We start from the raw sequence: 20831 nt of genomic DNA, 5'->3' as shown, positions 1-20831 counted from the left end.
CGCGAGGCTTCGTCCACGGGAATTTCGAGACTAGACGCTCCCTGTTATTCCTCGTTATTCCATGCGAGCGGATTCGTCGCGTTTCGATCGCTAATCAGCGTGACTCGTAGAGAAGGACGGAAGATTGATTGACGGAGTAATTATCGGTTAATGAAACAGGCTTGATCCAATGGGCCGAGGAACGACGAAGTAAATGATTTACCGCGATAACGGTGCAACGCGACAACACGAGGAACACTGAGCGAAAGAAACGCGATTAATCGCAGTCGGCCTCGTTCGTATTTCCTTAGAACGAACGGTTGCGCGCGATACCATTCTCAGAGTAGGTTCGAACGGTTTTGAAAGGGCAGGAGGTAGCAGTCTTTGGGTTCTCGCGACTTGCGAGCGGAATTCCCTAAATTGAACGAGGGATGCGCAAGGGCAGCTGGAATACGGTTCTCGGTAATCAGTGGCTCCGTTAACCGAGTTCGAAAGTGCAGATTGTGCACACCGATCCGAGGATCCTCGAGAGGCCGGCTCGAGAGAGTTCGTAAACTCGTTCGTCGTACGGATGCGTGCTTAATGCGTTGTTTGCCTAATAACATCGATGTTTCGTGCTCGACTGGACACGAAACTCGACGAACGGTTTATTTCGCTTCGTATATCGATGACATCGATCCGTTCCGCCTTCGTCCAATAATCGTATTCGATCCAGGTTAATTGTCTCGAATCTCCTCGAGCCTCTCCCGAACATTTAACCAATTTTTCATCGGTTGGTATTCGTTGGGAGTTCACGGTCGATCCTGTGCACGGGAATTCTATCAATGCCGGACTACAGAGGAGTACCTACGTTCGTATTCCGATCGAGGGATCAACGATGCTCTATAGCCCGTACGGGAATTATCAAATTACTGGCTGGCATGCTTGACAAGCACGGTTTTAATTTGACGTCGATTAGTGTACCGAGCTGTGGATTATGGTCCAGTGATGTTCAACGGTTTACATCGGACAACAACGGAGGCCTCGGTGCATCGTATCCACTCGTGGTAAAGCCGGTGCATACTTGCTTTTGCGCGGCGTCCTCGCTAACTGCATTCATCCACCCGGTGCAACACGATGCACCGGGATTACCACCAGCGATACACGGACCCGATAAAACGGAACGCGCTCGCGAGCAAACGTTAACGCGGATTCCTTTCTTATCTGGTAATACCTGGACTACGATAACGAAGCGAGGCCCGATTGTCGGGAGAATGGCCAATGGTCGACTCCGAGTAACCAAACTAATGCGGAAACTACGTAGAACCCGCGTATTTGAGACGAACGTAAGAGACACAAATAATTCAAGATGCACCTTGGGTTAGGCGACACATCAATCGACCTGTATCGAGAGGAACGTATTTTACACGAGGTGTCGCGCAATGTGGTAATTTATCTATATCGGTGCACGTCACCGACCCGGAACAAGAACATTTCGAGACTTTGAAAAGTTAAGGAAAGTCTTGTCGTTGTAATTGCCGATTTAAATTCGCTCCGCAATTATTTCGAATAATAAACTTGTCTCTCGAGTGCACTTCACGATTTGTTTACTTAACCTAATAATTAGCGCGGACCAAAGTTAGCGCGTGCAGCGTATGTTTACGGATTCGAAGATCACGAAAGACTGGATCGGCAGAGTGGATCGATAATCGAGTCGAGACAAAGTGTACCCAACTGTCGCGAGGATTACACGCGGAAATGAACAACGTAAAGTTTTCGCGCACAACATGGGTGATGCATTCGGGGCTCGGCGCATACTGTGAAAATCCACCGTTTCGTGCATTATCTACCGATGCACTCGGCGAGCCTCGAGTTACGCTCATTAAAAACTTTCCGCGAGAGTTTCCAATTTCGTGCTTTACAAAATCGGTTTCGACGCTTCAATTAAATACGGTTCTATATTAATTTCAAATTCGCAGCATAAAAGGAATAACGGAACACGAAGCAATGGGATTGACTGCTATCGGTTAGAACGGAGTCGCAAAAATCCGATTAATTTACCGATGGAAGCGCTGGTCTAATATTTTTTTAGAGAGCGCTCGAACATTATGAATTGAAAGAAGCTCGCTATTGCTTCCATGCGTGGAGAATACACCGAGATCAATTGTCAATTTATAGCACAATTATACGACGTTAACTTTACGAAATGATTTACCATTACACGTGCAAACCGTATGGTTAAAAATGGCTAGATCGTCGAAAAGATTATCCATAAAAATTACCAAAGATCTTTACACAAGATCTATCTTTTAACAAACTCGAAGGTTGCACCCTGTGTAAACTTTAAATAATTATTAATACGAGAGAAACCATCTTATCGAGAAATACACTCGAATTCCTTGTAAATTAGATTCAGATTGGAGAAAAAACGACGTCCACGTCAGATTACGAAGGTAATAACCACGCGGTAAAAAATTTCCATATAAAAATGGATCGATCGAATTTCACCCACGTTTTTATTTGCGTTTTTATTCTCCAGCGATCCAGCAAGAAGAATCGCTGTACGCGTCGAGTTTTGACTTCGATTTTTGCCAATCTCGTTATGTCTGCGGTACGCTGTGTCACCCTCGACGTTTCGACGCGAACTGTGAAAATAAATTTCGTATACGAGGCGCACGGTTTTATCAACCCTCTACAATCCAAATTATAATATTTCAGCATCTGGAGAAAATTGTACAGCAAGGTATCGATAAACGTACGGAATGGGAAAAATGAATTTTAATATAAAAAAGAAAAAAACTGTAAACTGCACACAGAATGTTCGTACAGCGGAAAGTTCGCACAACGTTTAACGAATATTCCACCGTGCACGCCTACTTTGACCCTCTACTTTGAAAATACATGTAACTTGCAGCCCTGCTCGCAAAGATTGTAATCGAAATATCGTTGCTGGCTCGAATTTTATTCGCGTTATTTGCTCTCGTTTATTCGTATCGCGATATTAAATGTTTTGTGTTTACTTCGGTACTATCGGTACGCGGTAACAGTATCGCCAGGTGTCTGTTGGAAAATGGAAAAATAACGCGGAAAAACGGCGCACGGTTACAAATGTTTATCAATTCCATTACCACGGATAACCGGCGATATTCCAAGAACGTGGCATCCCTTGATACCCGCTATTCTATAAGCATTCAAAGTATACCCAGTTTTATTTCGAAAGGTTGATGTATTCTGCGCGAACAAAGAGCTCCGTATTCGATCTTCGCTCTCGCAACGGCAACATCAAACGTGACTCCATCGTAAAAAGATAAAACGCCAGGAGAGTCCCTCTTTCTTCGAAACGATTACTTGATATTTTTCCCTCGATGTTAGAAACGGTTACTTAATATTTCAGAGATTCTCCTCGGTGTCCTGTACTCCTTCTCGAACGTCAGAGACAAAGAAAAGCGAAGAGGCTAAAAGCAATCTGAAATGAACTTCCTCGCAGCTGGTTCGTCCTTCCTTTGAGTATTCAGTTCTCTCGATGTTAAGGGAAAGTGGACGCGGACAAGAGGAAACGCTTTTTCCGCGTCGGTGTCGTTTTAAACGATTCCGTGTCAACCGGTATCATCGAAAGAATCTTCTCACCGATCGAATGACGTGGCCGGCGCGCGTCTGATCATTACTCGTTGTTTCTACTTTCGGTGGGGGTTCGATCGTGCGTGTACCCCAAGAATCTTCGAAATAGATTTTCTCGAGAACAAATCCTCGTACGAAAAACGTTATTTTATCATCGGTTGATCTCTTAACGGAAATTGAATCTACCTTGTCCCCTAGATATTTCTCCACTTCAGTTTGGGGAACGATAACGTTGTTTAAAGTTAACGACGTGAACGAGATGTGCTCACGCTCGTCAGCGTTCACTTTTATTTCCCATACGTTTCGTCGCTGTTCGATTTACGAAAAGTGTCGTGGCAAGATCGTTCGAGGGGCGATTTTAATCGAAGGAAATGATTGAAAATGGTAACTCTGGGCTTTGTCGCGCGCGATAAAGAACGTTTGGTCGAACGAGTCCTTCGAAGCACTCCGAGTTTAACAGTTTACCCGAAACGTCGCCTCTCGGACGATAAGTTACACTCGGCCGACCATCGGACCAACCTGGCAATACTACTGGGAGTAGATGGCCTCCATATGCAGTCAGACCCTCGAAAGATCTTTACTTGGAACGTAATTACCCGAACAACCCTTCCCTCGATTCGCTTCCGTGTTACATGCTTGCTCGAGAACGATTCGAAAGAGGCATTGAGCTTAAAAATAGCACCGCGCCTCCGAGTTACGCCGAGTATACCGCATGAATTATTCAGGCGCGTAAAAAAATTGTTATCGGTTATTTTATGTGGCAAGGACTAAGGACTCGGCCTATACGACAATCCGCCTTGGACCTCGAGCAGGAAATAAAATTAAATCGTTACAGATATCGCGCGGAACGATTTTCGCTAACGAGAACACACGCGTGGATTCGCAATACCGTTTCTCAGCCGAGATAAATAAAACGGAACGTTTCTTAACCGAACGTAACGATACGTACCGACTCAATTTTAATAACCGAGTAGATGGAACCGCCTTTCTCGGGTTCGTCCGGCTAAATAGAATTTAGAGTATTTCGTCGAGATGTTCAAACAGATAAAACACGGAGTATTTTTCGAGATTACCGGGGCACTTGGAACTTTGAATATTTTATGAAAATGTCCGGGTGTAGATAGAACTTGGAATATTTTCCGAGATTACTACGGTAGTTAGGACTATGAATATTTTACGAAGATGTCGGGACGGATAGGATTTAAAATATTTGCTTATATCGTCGGGGTAAATAGCAGTTGGAACCTTTTTCGAGATTCAAAGGATAAGTACGATTCGGAGTAGTCTATTACGCCGATAAGATAACGTTGTTTAAAACATTTACGACCATCCTTGAGCGTTCTTAATAAAATTTTATCCCGAGCGAGTCGAAGACTCGGTTCGTTGTATTTTATACTGCACCTCGGGGCTCTGCTTCGCGTCCATTTTATTTATTCCTTTATATATTTTTAAGCGCGCGAGAAAGCGCGAGAGAGACGAGGTAAAATTCGATTTAGAAAATGGGCGCGTAAAATGATTGCATCCAGATAGATCGATGACCGCGATAATCTTTTTACATCGGGGGTATTAGATTTCAGGCGACGTGCTTCCAAGTACTCTCGAGCGATTTCAATCTACTGTTGATGTTTCATTTCAACCCCTACCTCGTTGATAGTGATCCTACTTTCCAGCGAAATCTATTTGCCAAAAGTTTCACAGCTGCTCGATAACCAAGTACGAAACCGCGTTTATCTTCGTTACGTCCCGACCTATCCGTCTGTCTAAACTCAATATCGAACTCAGAGGCACTCGAACGATGTCCAAATAACGGAAATTATAATGTACACATCGGTGGGTAGAGAGTATTAACAAGGGGAGCGCTTAATACTCGAGAAATTCCACACGTGCTACATACATCTACCAATTAACGACTTGCGCTTATTGCTCTTGGATTTGCCACAGTGAACTTTCGCAACCCGTATCGTCGTTCTCTTTGAGTACAGATACACAGGATGGATCTATCCCGACCAACGAAATTTCGAAGGACCTTCGAGACAACGACATTCCATTTTTTCTACGTAAGTTTTAAGATTTCTTTTACGTGAAATAAAAAAAAGTTGAAGGTACCCTTGAGAACTTGCATCGCCTCGAAGCTTCAAAAAATAATTGAATTCTCTCGCCAATTACGGAAGAAATTGAATCGAACAAAGTGAACCACCTTGTACAAAGTCGAATGCCCCGATAAGCGTAGTTATTACCGACGATAGGTTCCCATATTGTTTTCTGAAGAAATCAGCCGACAAGTTTGTCTTATTCAAACCCCTCCCTTTACACGGTATTGCCATTTCGAACGAAATTGCAACGCACGACCGTGCAGCCAGCATGTAAATTAACGAAGAACCTTTTTCCCGTGGACTATTATGCATTCACCACGCTGTGTTTATTAGTTGCGTTCGATAAGTTCCCGACGTGCGGCAACTTTTTATTAGCCAGCCCCGCCTTCCGCCGCCTACACGTTCGTCGAAGAAATAAGAAAGAAAGCAAGTCCATTTCCTTTTCATCGGATTTCACAAGAAGGGGGCAGAACAGGATTAAAGCAAGATAACGCAAGAGCTATCAAAACGACACACAGGCGGAGGGGTTGAATTAGTCGCGGGATATTCAACGGGTGACGGGTTCACAAGATAAGGACTAACCCGACGGGCATACAGACGGTCATAATATGCGAAATAGGGCAGGTATGCTCGGATAAACCGATTATCTGCGCGCATGGTCGCCATCTTTTATCAACCTGCCCCCGAAAAACATCTGACTCCGTGATCGTCTTATCGGGACAGTGTAACACGAGACGGTTAAACCGCTCGAGAAACACTTCCACGTAGAAATTCGAGTTTCCGTCAACGCTAGCCTGGATTCCATCGAAATCGCAAAAACCCACGGAAAAACGTATAAAAATTGTTTTCGTTCGTATCTCCGAGGTAAAATATCAATTGGACGAAAACATTTAGAGAAACATGGATAAAAATCATTTTATAGCCTTGACTCGTGTGTAAATTGTGACGAAAGAGTTTGAAAAAACACGAACGGGAAATATCGTTGCCAAAGGAAAATACTTTGAGCAATGAAAAAAAGGTAATTTTCCAACGAGTAACTTTCTTCGCGTACCGTGGTCTCGAATGTTTGGCCAACGGTGAATCCATTGAAATTCGGCCCGTTTCGATCCCGTTGTTGATTAGAAACTCTTTAACGAAATTCCACAAACGTATCGAGCTGCCACCGAATTTACCCGCCGTTTTTGTCGGACGAAACTTTGACGATCAAGTTCCGGCCACGACACGAGACAGAGTTCGTGACAACCACCGACATGCATGTGATAGCAACAACGACGTTTAATGAAAGTTTCGGACCAATAAGACCGCAAGTTCCGCTCAGCCACGGCTTTTTACCGCGAAATTGCACGGTCTCCGTTCCCGTACCTCCTGTAAACATTTCGTAGTCGACAAGAGGGCGAAAAGGAGAGAGTTCTGTCAAAGGTGGAAAAAAAGGAATAAACTGGAAACCGAGCGAGCAACGTACGAAAACTCGTCTTTGAATCTCACGGATGTGGAGACCTACCGGAATTCCAACGAATGGAAAATCCGTATTTCCGAATCTTTGAATAGTTTTTTCTTCAGTCTCGACACGATTACTCTCAAACTCGCCACGCTGGACTTTCGTAGCTATTATATATTTTCCTTCGCAGAGGGGTAGACCATTTTCGTTCCGTCTATGGATTAGCAGGTACCAATTCGACGAGGTAAGGAACGAGCATTTGTTTTATGCGAAACAAAGAATACGAAAGTTTGAAACTTACCCTTGAAACACGATCGAGAAAACTACCATGGTAACGATAACGACCGCGTTACTGTCCTCGCCGAAACGCAATTTCGCTCGAGGTGGAGGAGCATGTAAAACGGAGCAAGGAGAACGACAAACACGGTGGAAAGTTTCTTTCGGTTTGTTTTCCAAGCTTCGGGCGGACAACGCGCCATTTAGCCCAAGTCGACGTGTTCGCGTTGCGTACCGTGGCGAAACTACGAGCAGCTCGACACGGAAAATAGATCCCGGGCCGACAATACGGGAGGACAAATTTTCCAAGGGGATTTCTGACCGTCTCGGTGAATACAAAGGGCCGGAACAGCCTCGGGAAATGTGCATCGAGTACGCGTCACTGGTTCTCGTTTCTTTTCGCGAGATGCAACAGGTTCGACGTGTTTCTTTCTTCTCGTGTCTCCCCTTGTTCTCGTTCCGTTCGTAATACAAGCTCTTTCATTAAGAGCGATGAATCTTTGAACCGTAACGAAACGAGTACCGGGCGCAAAGTATTGCGAAAATCTTTGTTACGATTCAAGCTACACCGATGCGTTGGAGTATTCGAGCAACTCGATTTTTAAAATAAATGGACCTTCGAACTTGAATGGAAGTTGGATCGTAAAGTATCGGAAAAATCTCCGTTCGCAAAATAGAATAGAATGGAACGTTCGTACAACAGAATGTTCGTATAAAGGACCCTGTGGTAGTAAACGATTTCATTTGAAAGCTCATTCTCTCGCGAACAAAATGAACCGCGAGCTACAAATATGTAGCCACGTGTGTTAACGGTATCGTCGCTCCTCATTTTCATTTTACGTATCAACGTGTACCTTTTTTATTTCTCATTTTACGCTAAATAGGTTCCTCGTCGATGATGCAACAATCGCAATAATCGTAAACACGAGCGACTAGTTAAAAGGACATTGGAAAACAATGGCGATCGTGAACAAAAGGAACAAGCACCGATTCGGTCGGATTAATTTTTACCGCCAAACATTCTACAGCGATGCAACCTCGTGTATTTGCTTACTCATCCGGGGCTATTAATTCATTGGCCCCTCCGTTCCGCCCACAGCCAAAAGTAAAACAATACCGTGTCGATTAAGGTTCAATGGAAATTACTGGTTTCGAACGATGGTGAGGGACGACGCATCGAAACGGTACCTGGTCCAGCGAGAACAGGTAGATTTTTATCTACGAGGTGCATCGGAGGAATCATTTGGAGCGTGAAAATTGTAACGCGAGAAAATACTGCTGCGTCGTTTCGAAGAATCAAAAAAGCCAACCGAAAGAAGAGAGAGAAAATTGGTAAAACTTTTCCCTCAATACCGATTTCCTTTTACTACGAGCTTTTCAACTGATCGACTTCTCTCCGCAGCGGTACAATAATGTCTCTGTTATCGATAAAATATGTTCCTCGAATTCACGATCGTGTTCCTTCGTTTCAGTACCTCTTTTAGACGATCGATTCGAGTACGGTGAGTTTTGAAAAAAAGTTGTACGCGCGCTTCGCTTACCGATAACCGATGGTCGCTATTGTCGAACCTTGTGCGAGCACTTTACGGTATTTGCAGCATAAACCTGTAATATTTCATTTCGCGAAATATCTCCAAATATATCCCAGGGGGCCTAATTTTTTACGTTTTTCATTTTCAGATATATCAAGATAACCTACAGTTTTTAAAAAGACATTCATTTCTTTCCCAGGCCAACTCAAGATCACCTTGACGTTACGTGCAGTTATCGTTTAAAAAGTTCAAGTTTTCCTCGATGTCTCTGAAAATACAAGACACAAAAGATGAAAAGTTTGTTCAATCGGGCCCACTTTAAAACGAGATATTTCAGACAGCAATTTCCATTTATTCACCCTGTATACCGCGATGGGGGAGTTTTATTAAAATTCCCGAGAAGGTTCGTTGTTTGTCGCGATAACCGCAATCAAATTAACCAAACTGCGAATACTACGTGGGCGCGGATCAACGTTTTGGCTAGCCGGATCCAATTTCTTTCTTCGAGTCCAGTTCACCCGAAAACTAGCGTTAATTTTCGGCCGAGGAAACTTGGAACAAATATCCCACTTGACGAGGGTCGGTGTTCTCGTTGCGCGGGATTCGATATCGCGGCTCTCCTCGTGTCCCTTGATCTTGATTTACTCGACAATTTCTCGTTCAATCGAACGAAAAAACGCCCCGCGACACCAAGAGCCAACCGACGATTATCAATCGATCGCCTCGCCCATGAATTCTTCTTATTTTCAATTTCTCGTGAAAATTTTGTCCTACGCTTTCGAGTCATTTTTTCGCGATTAACCACCCCCTGAGGGATTCCAGAGATACCCTGTATTCAGACACCATCTGGAACCCACCAGTCGATGATAAAAATACCCGCGCTTGGCATACGATTCTTATTATACACGGAAACTCGTAAAATTAGCAAAGAACGACGGAGTCGTGAAATCTTGGTTTAAAAAAAGTTTCATTAACGAGACGATATTAATACCCTCCGAAACACACCCCTGCGCTTTCCCACGCAATTTTGTTATCTCCCCTCTCTCTCTCCTATTCTTAAACAAGTTGCCCTTTCGGTGACTCCGACGAACGCTTCGAAGTATTCTCGCGACTGTTCGGGCGAACGTAAAGAGATCGAACACCCCCCCTCGGAATAGGATTTCGCGAAATTACGTTCTCTCTTTTGAGGATTTCGTCCTTCCCCCCGTTACGAACGAATCCTTTGATCGACGTACGTCTCGTTTTTTCGAAAAGCGTATACGTGTCGATGCAAGAAATACGGTTTTCATATTTATTCGTGGCGTGTCGAACGGTCGACGTTCATTCGAAATTTCACGCGAATAGAGCCAGGGACGTTACGTATCTTCGATTGCGGAAAAAACATAACGAATATCCCCGTTACGAACCTTTTTCTCCTATTCGTCCTATTCGTCCGACGATCTCGTGGTATTTACAATTTTATCCAAACGATGATCTTCGTTTCTTAAAGAGTTGCGTGCAACTGCTCTCGGAATAATTAATACAAGACGTTATCACGTTGGACAATCGATAACTGATTCGTTACTGAAGCTGACGGAAGATGAATAAAACGAATTTAAAAAAGAATCTCCATCGATCGAATTTCCAAACCATTCAACGTGCACGAAATCAGAGGGGTCGCGCGAACGTTACTCATTCGATAGATAAAACACGACCCACGCTCGTAATACGCGATAAGTCAAAGTCTGTTTGGTCGGTTCGTGGTCCCCCTCGAGGATGGGGAAGAAAAAAAAATCTAGAAGCCTGGATCGTTTCGGAGTCAAAAACGCAAACGACCAGATTTTTGGCTGATCGTTACCGTACACATCCAAACATTGAATTCATTTAAAGAGATTTATATTGCACGTCGAAGTTAGTCAACGCTTTTCGATCGACCGTAACCGTCTCCGTTATAAGTCTAACTAACGGTAACAACAAACTTTGAAGCGAAATGATAATTGTACCCGACTAGAACAAATATTTTTCAATGTCGCGCGAGCTTCGACGCAGGCGGAATAGCGGCGCAAACTCGATATCGCTCCGATACGCGCGCCGCGATAACGAGATTGCGATCAATTAAAGCCAATAGCAACGACAGAAACAGGAATCATACCGTATTTACGCTTTCAATAATTCGGACTTTTGTTGACCCGAGGCGGCGAACGCACAGGATAAAACGATACACCCAACCCTCGATGCCCGAAGAGAAATCCACACGCTGGAGCCTACAAGGGACTGTTTATACGCCGGTTGGATATCGAGAGAATCGCAAGGGGGAGGGAACGGAATTAAGCGAGGCGATTAACGAAGCGCAAAGGTGTGCATGTATCGTTTTCGACGATCTCGCGTTTAATACCAACGGCCAAAATGATTCACAAACGACCTTACCGCGCCGCCGTGTGTATCAGAGGGCGTATTCCGCGCGTATAAATAAAACGAAAGTAAAAATAAAGCAACGGTAAATAGCAAACAATAATCGATAGACGCGAGAGCACCGAGTTCGAAACACGGAGAGATTCGCCCGATTCGTAATTGAACCACTTTTCTCGTCCCCTTAAACCCCCCCTCTACATTCGTATTGTTTGTCAAACCAAAAGCCCCGAGACCCCCACAAAGGGACGACTTCCGTTTGCGCCGGAACCAACAAGAGGATGCAAAAATCCTCATTAGTGACGACGGATACAACGTCAAAAACTAACGAGCATCGTTGTGCTCTCTCTTCCTCGCTACCCGGGTAAATATATTCTAAGAGAATAAATCTAAAATGCGAAGAAGGATCATCTCGAGTAGCGAGTACTACGCAGAGACCGTGAGTTGCAATGCCCCGGCGAACTGAACGACCGACGAGCAAAAGGATCACGGATCTACACATTTAGGTGCTAAGCGCTCGCGATGCATAGGCGTAGAATCTCCCTATTCGCGGGAAATGGAAAAAATCGTGAATTTTATCGCGCAACAAAATTCCTCGTGTATAATTACATCGAGGGTGTCTTTGGTGCAGGTCTGAAAAAAAATACATACTCCGAAGGAGGGTAACGCGAAAGTCACTTACCTACACCTTCTCGACGAAAAACAATCCCCCAACTTGCTCGTCTGATAATGGAGAGCATCGTTGTGCGTTGTAAAAGAGGGCAACGCGTGTAGACAAGACTTCAGCATAGGACTCGCTTTACGAAACAACTCAAAGAACCACCGACTCGTAACTTATCGCCGCATTAACGATTAATGTACGAAACTAGGTTCTATTCCATTGATAGTTAACATTCGAGGGTAGGAGGACCGATAAGATTCGTTGACAAGGAAGGAAGCAAAGATTTTTCCTTTCTCTTTTTTCTTCGCTGGTAGAGGACTCAAGGAGAGGGTAGAATCGGGCAGAAAGAGGGTGGTGGATGCTGAGAGAGAGCGAGTTGGCGAGGGTTGGAAGGGAGAGAAGGTAGTAGGGGGGTGAGAGGAGGCTGTGCTCGGGGTGCGGAAGAGTCAGTGCGCGGCGAGGCGCGCTGGCTGCCGCACGCCATGATTCTACCCCAGGTGAGCTACGAAGTTACCCAGAAACACCAGCACGCTCTCGAGTCGAAACGGGACCGCCGAAATTCGTGACTATATAGATATACATATACATATACATAGCCATATCTATATGTATACATACGATTATTCCGAAAAAAGAAACGATCAGTCCTCTCTCACCCAATCCGTGCATGAGAACCATCGTCGAAGCAGTTTCCCCGAATCCTCCCGACGAAACAAAAGAAAGACACCAGCACGATATCAAGCATGATCACACAATCTTCACTCTTCCGTCTGTGTTTTCGTTCCCCCGTTCGTTTCTCCTAACCCCCCAAGACGCTCGTATCGGCGAAGCCTGAACGACGACGCCTAATCGCGGTTGTTTAGTGAAAAACGGGTGGACAAGTCAAAAGTGAGTACCGATCGAAGGATTCGCGGCGAATCGATCGTCCACGAGGAAGAACAAGGGTGCTCAGGGGGTTCTCTTCTACTCCTGATGCCCCCCTACCCAAGTGCGTGCCCGTTGGTTTAAAACGGGAGCGAAAAGTATGGTCGTCGTCTTCCTCGAGAGAGAGACCCACGGCTCTGTTGTTGTTGTTTCCAAGTGCGCGACGTTGCCCGTACGATTGAACTTTTTTTTTTTTTTTTTTATTAACGACTCGCTGTATAATGTTGTGACAACGCGCGACCCTATTGGCTTCCGCGAGAGGAGAGGCGCAAAGTGATTTTACACCGTGCAAACAAACTTTATTTCTCGATTCACTTAACGCCCGGCGCCTTTGTTTGCCCCCGCGTAATTGATAGTCCCGTCGATCGTGAATTAATCTTTTTCAGCGCGGTGAACCGCGATCGAAATTTTCGCGCTCGACCATTGGATCTCCCTCCCTCAGAATTCGGGAGATTGGTTGCACATTCGGGGGGACCACGAGGGGGATCTCTCGTGGAAATTCGGACGATTTTCCAAACGATCAACAGGTCTCCTAGTGTTTCGCGATCGCGCTATCGTCTCGATCGTCGCCCCCGTTCCCTCTTCTCGGGTTCGAGACGAGTTACATCTGGAGGGGGTTGATCGTCTGTGAACACCTGCGACTCGACTGGGCTTTGAAACATCAAACGACGGAACGTTGTCGCCCGGGAGGAACAACGGAGCGAGGAAGGGGGCCCCCCCTCCAAGTGCTGGAAAAATCTTCTCGGTGGGACGTAAATCTCACGAAGGACGAGAAAGGACGAACCGAGACGAAGATTGCTCTCTGGGTGCTCGAGGACGAGGGAGAATCGTCGTCCAGGGAAACAACCATTGAAGAGACGAGGTGCGACGAAAGAGGGGGGCCTCGAGAAGTAAATTTGAAAAAGAGCGAGAACGGACGAACCGAGACGAAGATTACCCCCCCCAACGAAGGAGAATGGTCGTCCAGAAGGAAAACCATCGAAACGAGATTCGATGGTTGACGAGGAGATTCGTGGCTGCCCCCCTGGCCCCCTCTGCCGCCCACGACTTTGTTTAGAGGCCGCTCCCAATGAAATTTAATCGCCCGTGGCGCATTTACATTTCCAAGTCGTTTGCTTTTCACGGGGCCGGTGGCAAGGCCTTGAATTCCTCTCCGCTCGAACGGTTTCTGCGCCGGAACACGAAAGCGGGCTCGAATGCTCGAACGTGTCCCGATGGAAATTTCAAAGAGAGGGAACTCGAAACACGTCGAATTTTTCGTTTGGTCGAACGATCCAGGGGATGGACGGACCTCTCCTACCCTTCGGTTTTCCAAGTTGTTCGAAACTGACGGAAATTGTTCGCAATCGGATCGAGACCCAGGGAAAGTTTCCTCGTTCCGTGTACTCCTCGCGGGTGGATACCATCGAGCACGTACCTCCAGCCTCGTTTTCTCCAGCCTGGAGAAACATTTTTCCGCGTTTTGTTCGTCGCTGAGTTTATTCGCGGTGTGTTGTGATTCGTGGACGCGAGATACGCGACGTTCGCGAGCTGTTTGGTATCGTCGATCGGTATTCTCACCGATCGGATGAAATATTGCTTCTAGGGAATCCTGGAGTGCCCTCGTGACCTCCCCGACGCAAGACTTGCTCCGAGCAATTCGATTTCGACAAAGTGCTGGAAACGCTATAAAATACACCCACTCCGTCGGAATGAAAATATTTTCAAGGGTGTAACGACACGAGCTAAGCTTAGGGGAGCTCTCCCAAGAGGGTGAGGACCTATTCCCGGTCCTATTACGGGCTTCTCGATTCTTTGAGAACAACTTCGCGGGACTCGGGCCACCCGAAACTCTACAATTTTTACCGATCGAAGGGAAAACTGTCCAACTCTCCCCGGGAAGCCTTCGATATCGAGATTGCTCTCGATCGAACAACGGATAGGAGAGGAAAAAGTGCTTTCCCGAAATGATACGCGCGAAACGCGGAGAAGCGAGGAAAAACCGTTGCTCGATTCGAACCAGGACGAATTCGATGGATTCGATTTGATCCGGCTCTCTCCCGAGGACGCCGAACGGTGAATAGAATTCGAAAAGAAAATCCCCCGACTCGATTGGAACGAAAATCGAGACGCAGTTCCAGTGCGCGAAAAGAAAAAAAAACACAAAAAAAAAGAGAAATTCCCGTGCCAACTGTACCGAGCGTGGCTGGATCCTTCTTTTCCGGGTTCCGAAAAGGAAATTATTTCCCATCGATCGTCAAACCGCGAGATTTGATTCCAGCGAGATTGGTCGGTCATCGATGCCGCTAATTAAGAACGGAATCTCGCGTAGGAGAAGAGTTCTCAAGAACAACACGGGAGGCCAACTTCCCCCTCGGTTTAATTTCGATCGAAACAATTTCGAGGAAAATGGCTATAAAGTTAACCTCTGCTTTCCGGGAGCCCGAATTCTCTTGGGAACTTTCGTCCCTTATCCGAGGGGGTAGGAAACGATCTCTTTCGTAATTACAAAGCGGCGATAGTTTTTCGGAGCTGAATACAGGAGAACTCTCGAGCAGGTTTTCACGATCTCTCTCTTCCTGAACGAACGCGACGATCCATGTGTTCTCGTCGACGAATGTGTGTACCTTTTGTTTCGAGGTGTACCGAGGGTTGATCGATGCAGCAAGGTGCGTGCGTGCGTAACTCGTACTCTCGCGCGCACATGTTCACGCCTTCGCCAACAAATTAATGGCGGATGAGGAGAATCGGGGGTGGATAGGAAATGGAATTACTCTCGACTACTCGCGGCCTCCTAGATTCGCAACGAACCCCGCCAACTCGTAGCCGCCAATTATTCGAACAGCGATGCACCGTGTGTTAACTTTTCGAATGATCCAATCGGACGGAAAGCCTCGGGAACTGGCTTTTAACCGACACCGAAAGAGGAACGACGACCCTGCGAAGAATCGAGCCAGCCATTTTGGGAACGATCCGTAAACGCCACTTATCGCCTACGATCGGATAGATTATCCGTCTGGGCAGCGATTGCACGCAAACTACTTCCGGTCGGCAGAGCGGAGGAGCTCCCGCAAACGTCTGCGCCTGTTGCGCGTTAACTTTCCTGTCAATTACCGGGAATGACGAGCCGTTAATACCCTCGATAATGATTGTCGCGAGCGCGTCAAGTTTGCGCAACCCTTGTAAACGCGGATAAGAGAATTTTTTCGTAAGAGTCTTTAGCGTACAATAAAAACTAGGGAGAATATTCTTTTTTTTCAGTTTTGGAACAGTTGTACACTTCCAAGGGCGATCTATTTTCCTCGTAAATTTTCGGAAAAATTGTACGCTTTACCAGACGTTCGAACCTCTTCGTAAATTCTGCAAAAATAGATACGCTCGAAACTGGTTTTGTATTTCATTGGCTCGCAATTCTCCAGGTTTGTTCCGTTTTCTCTCGAAACCTTTGTTAATTTCTGTGCCTCGTTCGCGTGGCTTTCCATCCCATCCATACCCTCTCCAAAGTTCCACTGTTTGGATTAAATCTAGGTTGAATCTGGTTAGGTTCGAGTTAGATTCGCACGGGGAGTCTATCCTTGGTTCTCGTTCCGCTTAATAAAGTACAGCGCTCGTCGATTCGCGTTCGTTTATCTCCGGCTATCCTTTATTTGTCGTTTAACGAAGAATTACCTCGTTTCGATCGAACCGGTGGCTTTTTAATTAAAACTCGACGTCTCGAATGCGCGTGAAATTCTGTTCGTTCCCGCCAAAAGGATAAACGCGTCGATGAACCATCCTCGCGGACGATCTAATTATCCGATGGGAAGCTAATTCCCGTCTGAGAGAGTTAATAAACAATCGACGCTCGCCACGGCGTCGGATCGATTTCGGATTACCAGGAGTATAACCAGTGTTAAGACCGACAAACTCTCGTCTGAGTGTATAAGCCGTATAAAGCTGCCGGGGCATCGAATTGCCAAGGCGGTTAATCCTAATTAATATCTCGTGTGGCTCCTCGAAAACTTTCCAAATCGAATCGCTAGAATTGTTGCGAAAAATTCGATCGAATTAATTACTTCGACGTTGGTTCGATCAACCGTTCGATGGTTCGCTCGCCGAACCGCAACCACTCGGAAAATTTAACGAAACAAATTGGCAAACGGATGCTCGATTAAATTTCACGTTTCGTTATCGTCTCGATGTCGTGTCCATCGCTCTCGAACGGGTCTCGAATTACACGTACAACGATATTAATTTTCTCAACGAACAATTCGAAAATTTCATTCCACTCTCCCTCGAAACTCTCGAGCTTCGATCTTCACGTGAACGGAGCTTTTTCGTGCGGGTGTATTGATTCGTTAAAAATTTTCATCGTATCAAAGAACGTTACGAGTAACACGGGATAAAAATTATAACGATAGAAACCGAACGTGAAAGTCGAGATTTTGTTTATTTCGACACCTTTTTGTACACGAATGATTGTAATAACAAAAACTCAGTGTCCAGGACCTTTATTTGCCAATTGTAACGACAAATTTCCAGTTTCTTGAAATCATAGCCCTGTTGATATAAAGATAATATTTACGGTAAAGATCGAAGGATGTCCGAAACTTTTGAGCGACAGTGTACAGCGTAAAGGAAGTTATTACAAAAGAATTGTAATTTATCGATATAATCGGAAGTGTACGATTTTCACGAAATTTCAGGTACAAGTGTACTTCGTAATTTTGGAAATTCGATCGCCTCGAAAACTCTCGAACAGCGTCTGTCGATAAGGCTTTGCGCGACACATTAAATGTTGCATGCTGCTTTGCAGAATTTCCCCTAACCGCGTTAGTAGAGCTTGCACGTGTGTTTTTTTAGCTGTGTGTATTATCCCGTTGAAGACAACGACGTGCTAAATTTATCGCGCTGTTTGCGACAAACTTTAACGCTCGTCGTCGATAATCGTCGTAGTTTTTTAGTCGTGAATAAATTTGTTCACCTTAGAAAACGTCGAAGCGAGCTTCGTCGATGCATCGAACAATTTCCCCGCGAGAAGAAGCATCGAAATACACGGGTGTCGCGGAAATATTTAATTCAGTTGGATGACACGTTGCCCGGAGTCGTGCAAGCGACACGCAGAAACGGATGGTATAGTTTTTTAAACCCTGGGGTTTAACATTTGTTTGAAATCGCCTCGTCGCGACGTGGGCGTAAAAATGTACACGGAAACGCGAACTGTTTCTGCGGTTCGATTCGTAGGAAGTCGTTAAACGGGGGGAAAGACGCGAATAAAGGGGGGACGTAAAATTTGTATCAACGTGTAGATAAAACTATACACGGAGATACGAATATTCTCCGAGAGCCATTAAACGGGCAAAGTTGCGAATAAAATTGAAAAATATTCTTTTACTCGTTCTCGTACACAGACATTGGAAAGTAAACTACGATACCTGGTACATCTACAGAGATCCTAGTACATCAAAAAGATATTCTTATTAATATCGTTTTATATTCGGAGACTTCTTCGGTATCATAATTTTTTTAAGAACATATTTTTCGACAGAAAACAGACTCCGCGTGCAAACGAGAAATAAACGTTTGATTTATTTCAACGGCGTCTTCGGTCCCTGAATCGCGAATTTGATCGAGAGATCCGCGATCGTAGACGTAAGGACCTGGTTCAAGATAGCCATTGAACCCGTTAACTAAAGCCCGCTGGTTACACACTGTTCCGTGTACACTAATACCAACTGCAAGCCGTTATGTTGGATCGGATCGTACACCAGCATCATTGATACCATTGAGAACCCCGTGAATCGAGAGCCCCCGATAGATCCCCTTTGTTAGCCTTTGTGTCGCGGGCGACCATTCCCCGCGATCGAGAATCTTTTTAGTCCTCTGTTTACCGACCCAGAACACGATTACCCAGCCAACAGTTACTCGCGTTATACGAGTTTCTCAAAGTGCACCGACTGCACTTTGAACATTTACGAAAACAACCGTGAAGAAATATCCCCCTCCCCGGCAATGAATCATAATGCCACGAGTAATTGCAACGTTCGTCACGTGCTCCGCGAGCTTACGTTCCATCGTAACGCGAATTTTTCAACGAGAGGAAAAAAAAAATGAAGAATCGATTACAACATCGTGCCAATATTTTCCCCAACTGTGCCAACAGTGTAGCGTTTCTCCTCGCTCGTGCAACAGGAATATCGAGTTATACGTTGAAATACACGCCCTGCGCCCGAATCGGTCGAACGAAGCTTCCCACGAACGGTTAGCATCGAGTTCTACACTTGCTGAAAAATATCAGATATTCCTTCGATGGTCTCGAACTCGTGTTGTGTCTTTTCTCGCGGATCTTGCACATTTTTCACCGGTATTGCGTACACGATGCATCCCAAATGGCCGCGCGAGTAAAAATCCCTGTCCATGGATTTGCGAATGTGTCGTTTGAAAATGTTCTGTACGAAGGAAACGAGGTGGAGCACCATCGTGCACGAGCCACAACTTCTATTGTACGGTGTAACAGTACCTGGACGTCGTTCAAGAGTGTTAGATAAGAACAGGTGCGTATCGGGTCACGAGGTCAACGTGGCTAGAAACGTAAATACGAACACGCATTTACGAATCACCTTGAATAAGCGAGCTGGATCGTCGTAGTTGTATTTGGACCCATTTTTAACAACTTTCTCATCGTTTCTCGTGGAAATGAAAGGGCATCTTTTGCCCTTTAAGAGACACTCTGAAACATCCTGCGCGAATTTTACCAAGAATGGATATACCTTAACTTTCTCTTTCATCGCGACACTCGAATCTTGCACGTCGTCGTAGAATAGACCCCTTTTCTCGCTCGTGTTCCGCACAACTCGAATCGAACTCGTCTCCAACACTCTCCCGTGCCACTTTTTCTCCTTTTATACCCGGCTTTAATGGCCTCCGTGAGCCGAGTGCTTTTGCAACGAGGCGAGAGGTCAGGGCGCCTCGAGTCCGTGTAAATTACGCCTCCTCGCGAATTACTTATCGAGATCCATTGAACCGTGGACATCCGCGTTACCGTATCCTCGTTAACGCGTTAACGGATCGAAATCGACGCTTTCTACATTGAATTGAAATTTTTCGATTGGCGAAAATTAAAATTCTCTCCTCCCAGCTTCTTCGAGCCTCCCCCAGTGACGGGAGTAAAGCCCCGTGACATTCAGGGAATTGGGGTTGGTTCTCGTAGTCGAGGACGATTCGAATCCCCGTAGGAAATCGGGTTTTGACCTCTCGGGCGATGATCGTAACGAGGGGTGCCTTTTCTAAGATCCCTGGAGACCATTTACCCTATGAAAACACGAATGCCCCGACGATAAATCTACTCCAGGCTGAATTCAGCCAACTTCCTGTCCGCCATTATCGTCACCGTTTTGGTCGCGAGTCCTCGATAATGCAAGATTAATTCGATCTCGTCCGAACGACGCTGCTCGACACTTTCGCGTCGAGAAACATTTAAAAAAAAAAACGATGGATCGTTTCACCGAGAAAGCGATACAAATTTTCTCACGGATAGAAAACGGTTCGGACACCATTTTCCATTTTATTCCACGTTGTTCGAATCGAGTATCTTCGAACCGGAATATATTACTTTGATACGCAATTTCTGGTATGGAACCGATTGAAACACCAAAAGAGTTCGAAAGGTGTAGCTAAATCGCTAGATCTTGGCGAGCAATGTCCCCTCTTCGCAAAATTAACCGTCCATTGAATTCTTTCTTTAACGGAGCAACAGTGGCACCGTCTCGATGGAATCACTTATCGTCCGGTTTCGTACCACCCAATTTAGGATACAAAGAAATTGGTTCTACGGCGATAACGCTCGCCATTCGCAGTTCTCTCGGGAAAAAATACGGGTCCCGTGACTATTTGTGGTGAACTTGTATTACAAACCGAGCTCTTCGGATCTCTCCGCAAATTGGACAAATAGCACTCTGAAAAGGTCAGTTGCGCGGACCAAAAAT

The 20831-nt window shown here is 45.5% G+C and overlaps 2 protein-coding genes across 10 annotated transcripts in view; one reads left to right on the top strand and one right to left on the bottom strand.

Annotated features, from left to right (window-relative positions):
* LOC143146389 (uncharacterized) overlaps positions 1–20831 on the bottom strand; it is a 104437-nt gene that overhangs the window by 38469 nt on the left and 45137 nt on the right. Inside the window, exon 1 of one of the 5 annotated variants that reach the window (XM_076310641.1) lies at positions 11986–11996. The exons of the other annotated variants lie outside the window; for them this stretch is intronic. The gene's annotated coding sequence lies outside the window, so the exon portion shown is untranslated. Of the gene's footprint in view, positions 1–11985; positions 11997–20831 lie in introns of those variants that run through there. 5 annotated transcript variants of the gene reach the window in all.
* The window catches only part of Dop1 (dopamine receptor, D1), a 55651-nt gene continuing 47245 nt past the window's right edge, over positions 12426–20831 (top strand). For 2 of the 5 annotated variants that reach the window (XR_012991928.1, XM_076310647.1), the window contains exon 1: positions 12426–12461. Coding sequence is in view for 2 of the 5 variants with exons in the window: in XM_076310647.1 (XP_076166762.1) it covers positions 12447–12461 (15 nt within the window). In the remaining 3 variants the exon portion in view is untranslated. Of the gene's footprint in view, positions 12462–12507; positions 12527–17869; positions 17980–19070; positions 19108–20831 lie in introns of those variants that run through there. The other 3 variants (XM_076310651.1, XM_076310649.1, XM_076310650.1) reach the window with 3 other exon arrangements.

This window comes from Ptiloglossa arizonensis, chromosome 4, assembly GCF_051014685.1.
Source record: "Ptiloglossa arizonensis isolate GNS036 chromosome 4, iyPtiAriz1_principal, whole genome shotgun sequence".
In the NCBI taxonomy this organism is placed as follows: Eukaryota; Metazoa; Arthropoda; class Insecta; order Hymenoptera; family Colletidae; genus Ptiloglossa; species Ptiloglossa arizonensis.
This window is presented reverse-complemented; position numbering and strand designations above follow the sequence as displayed.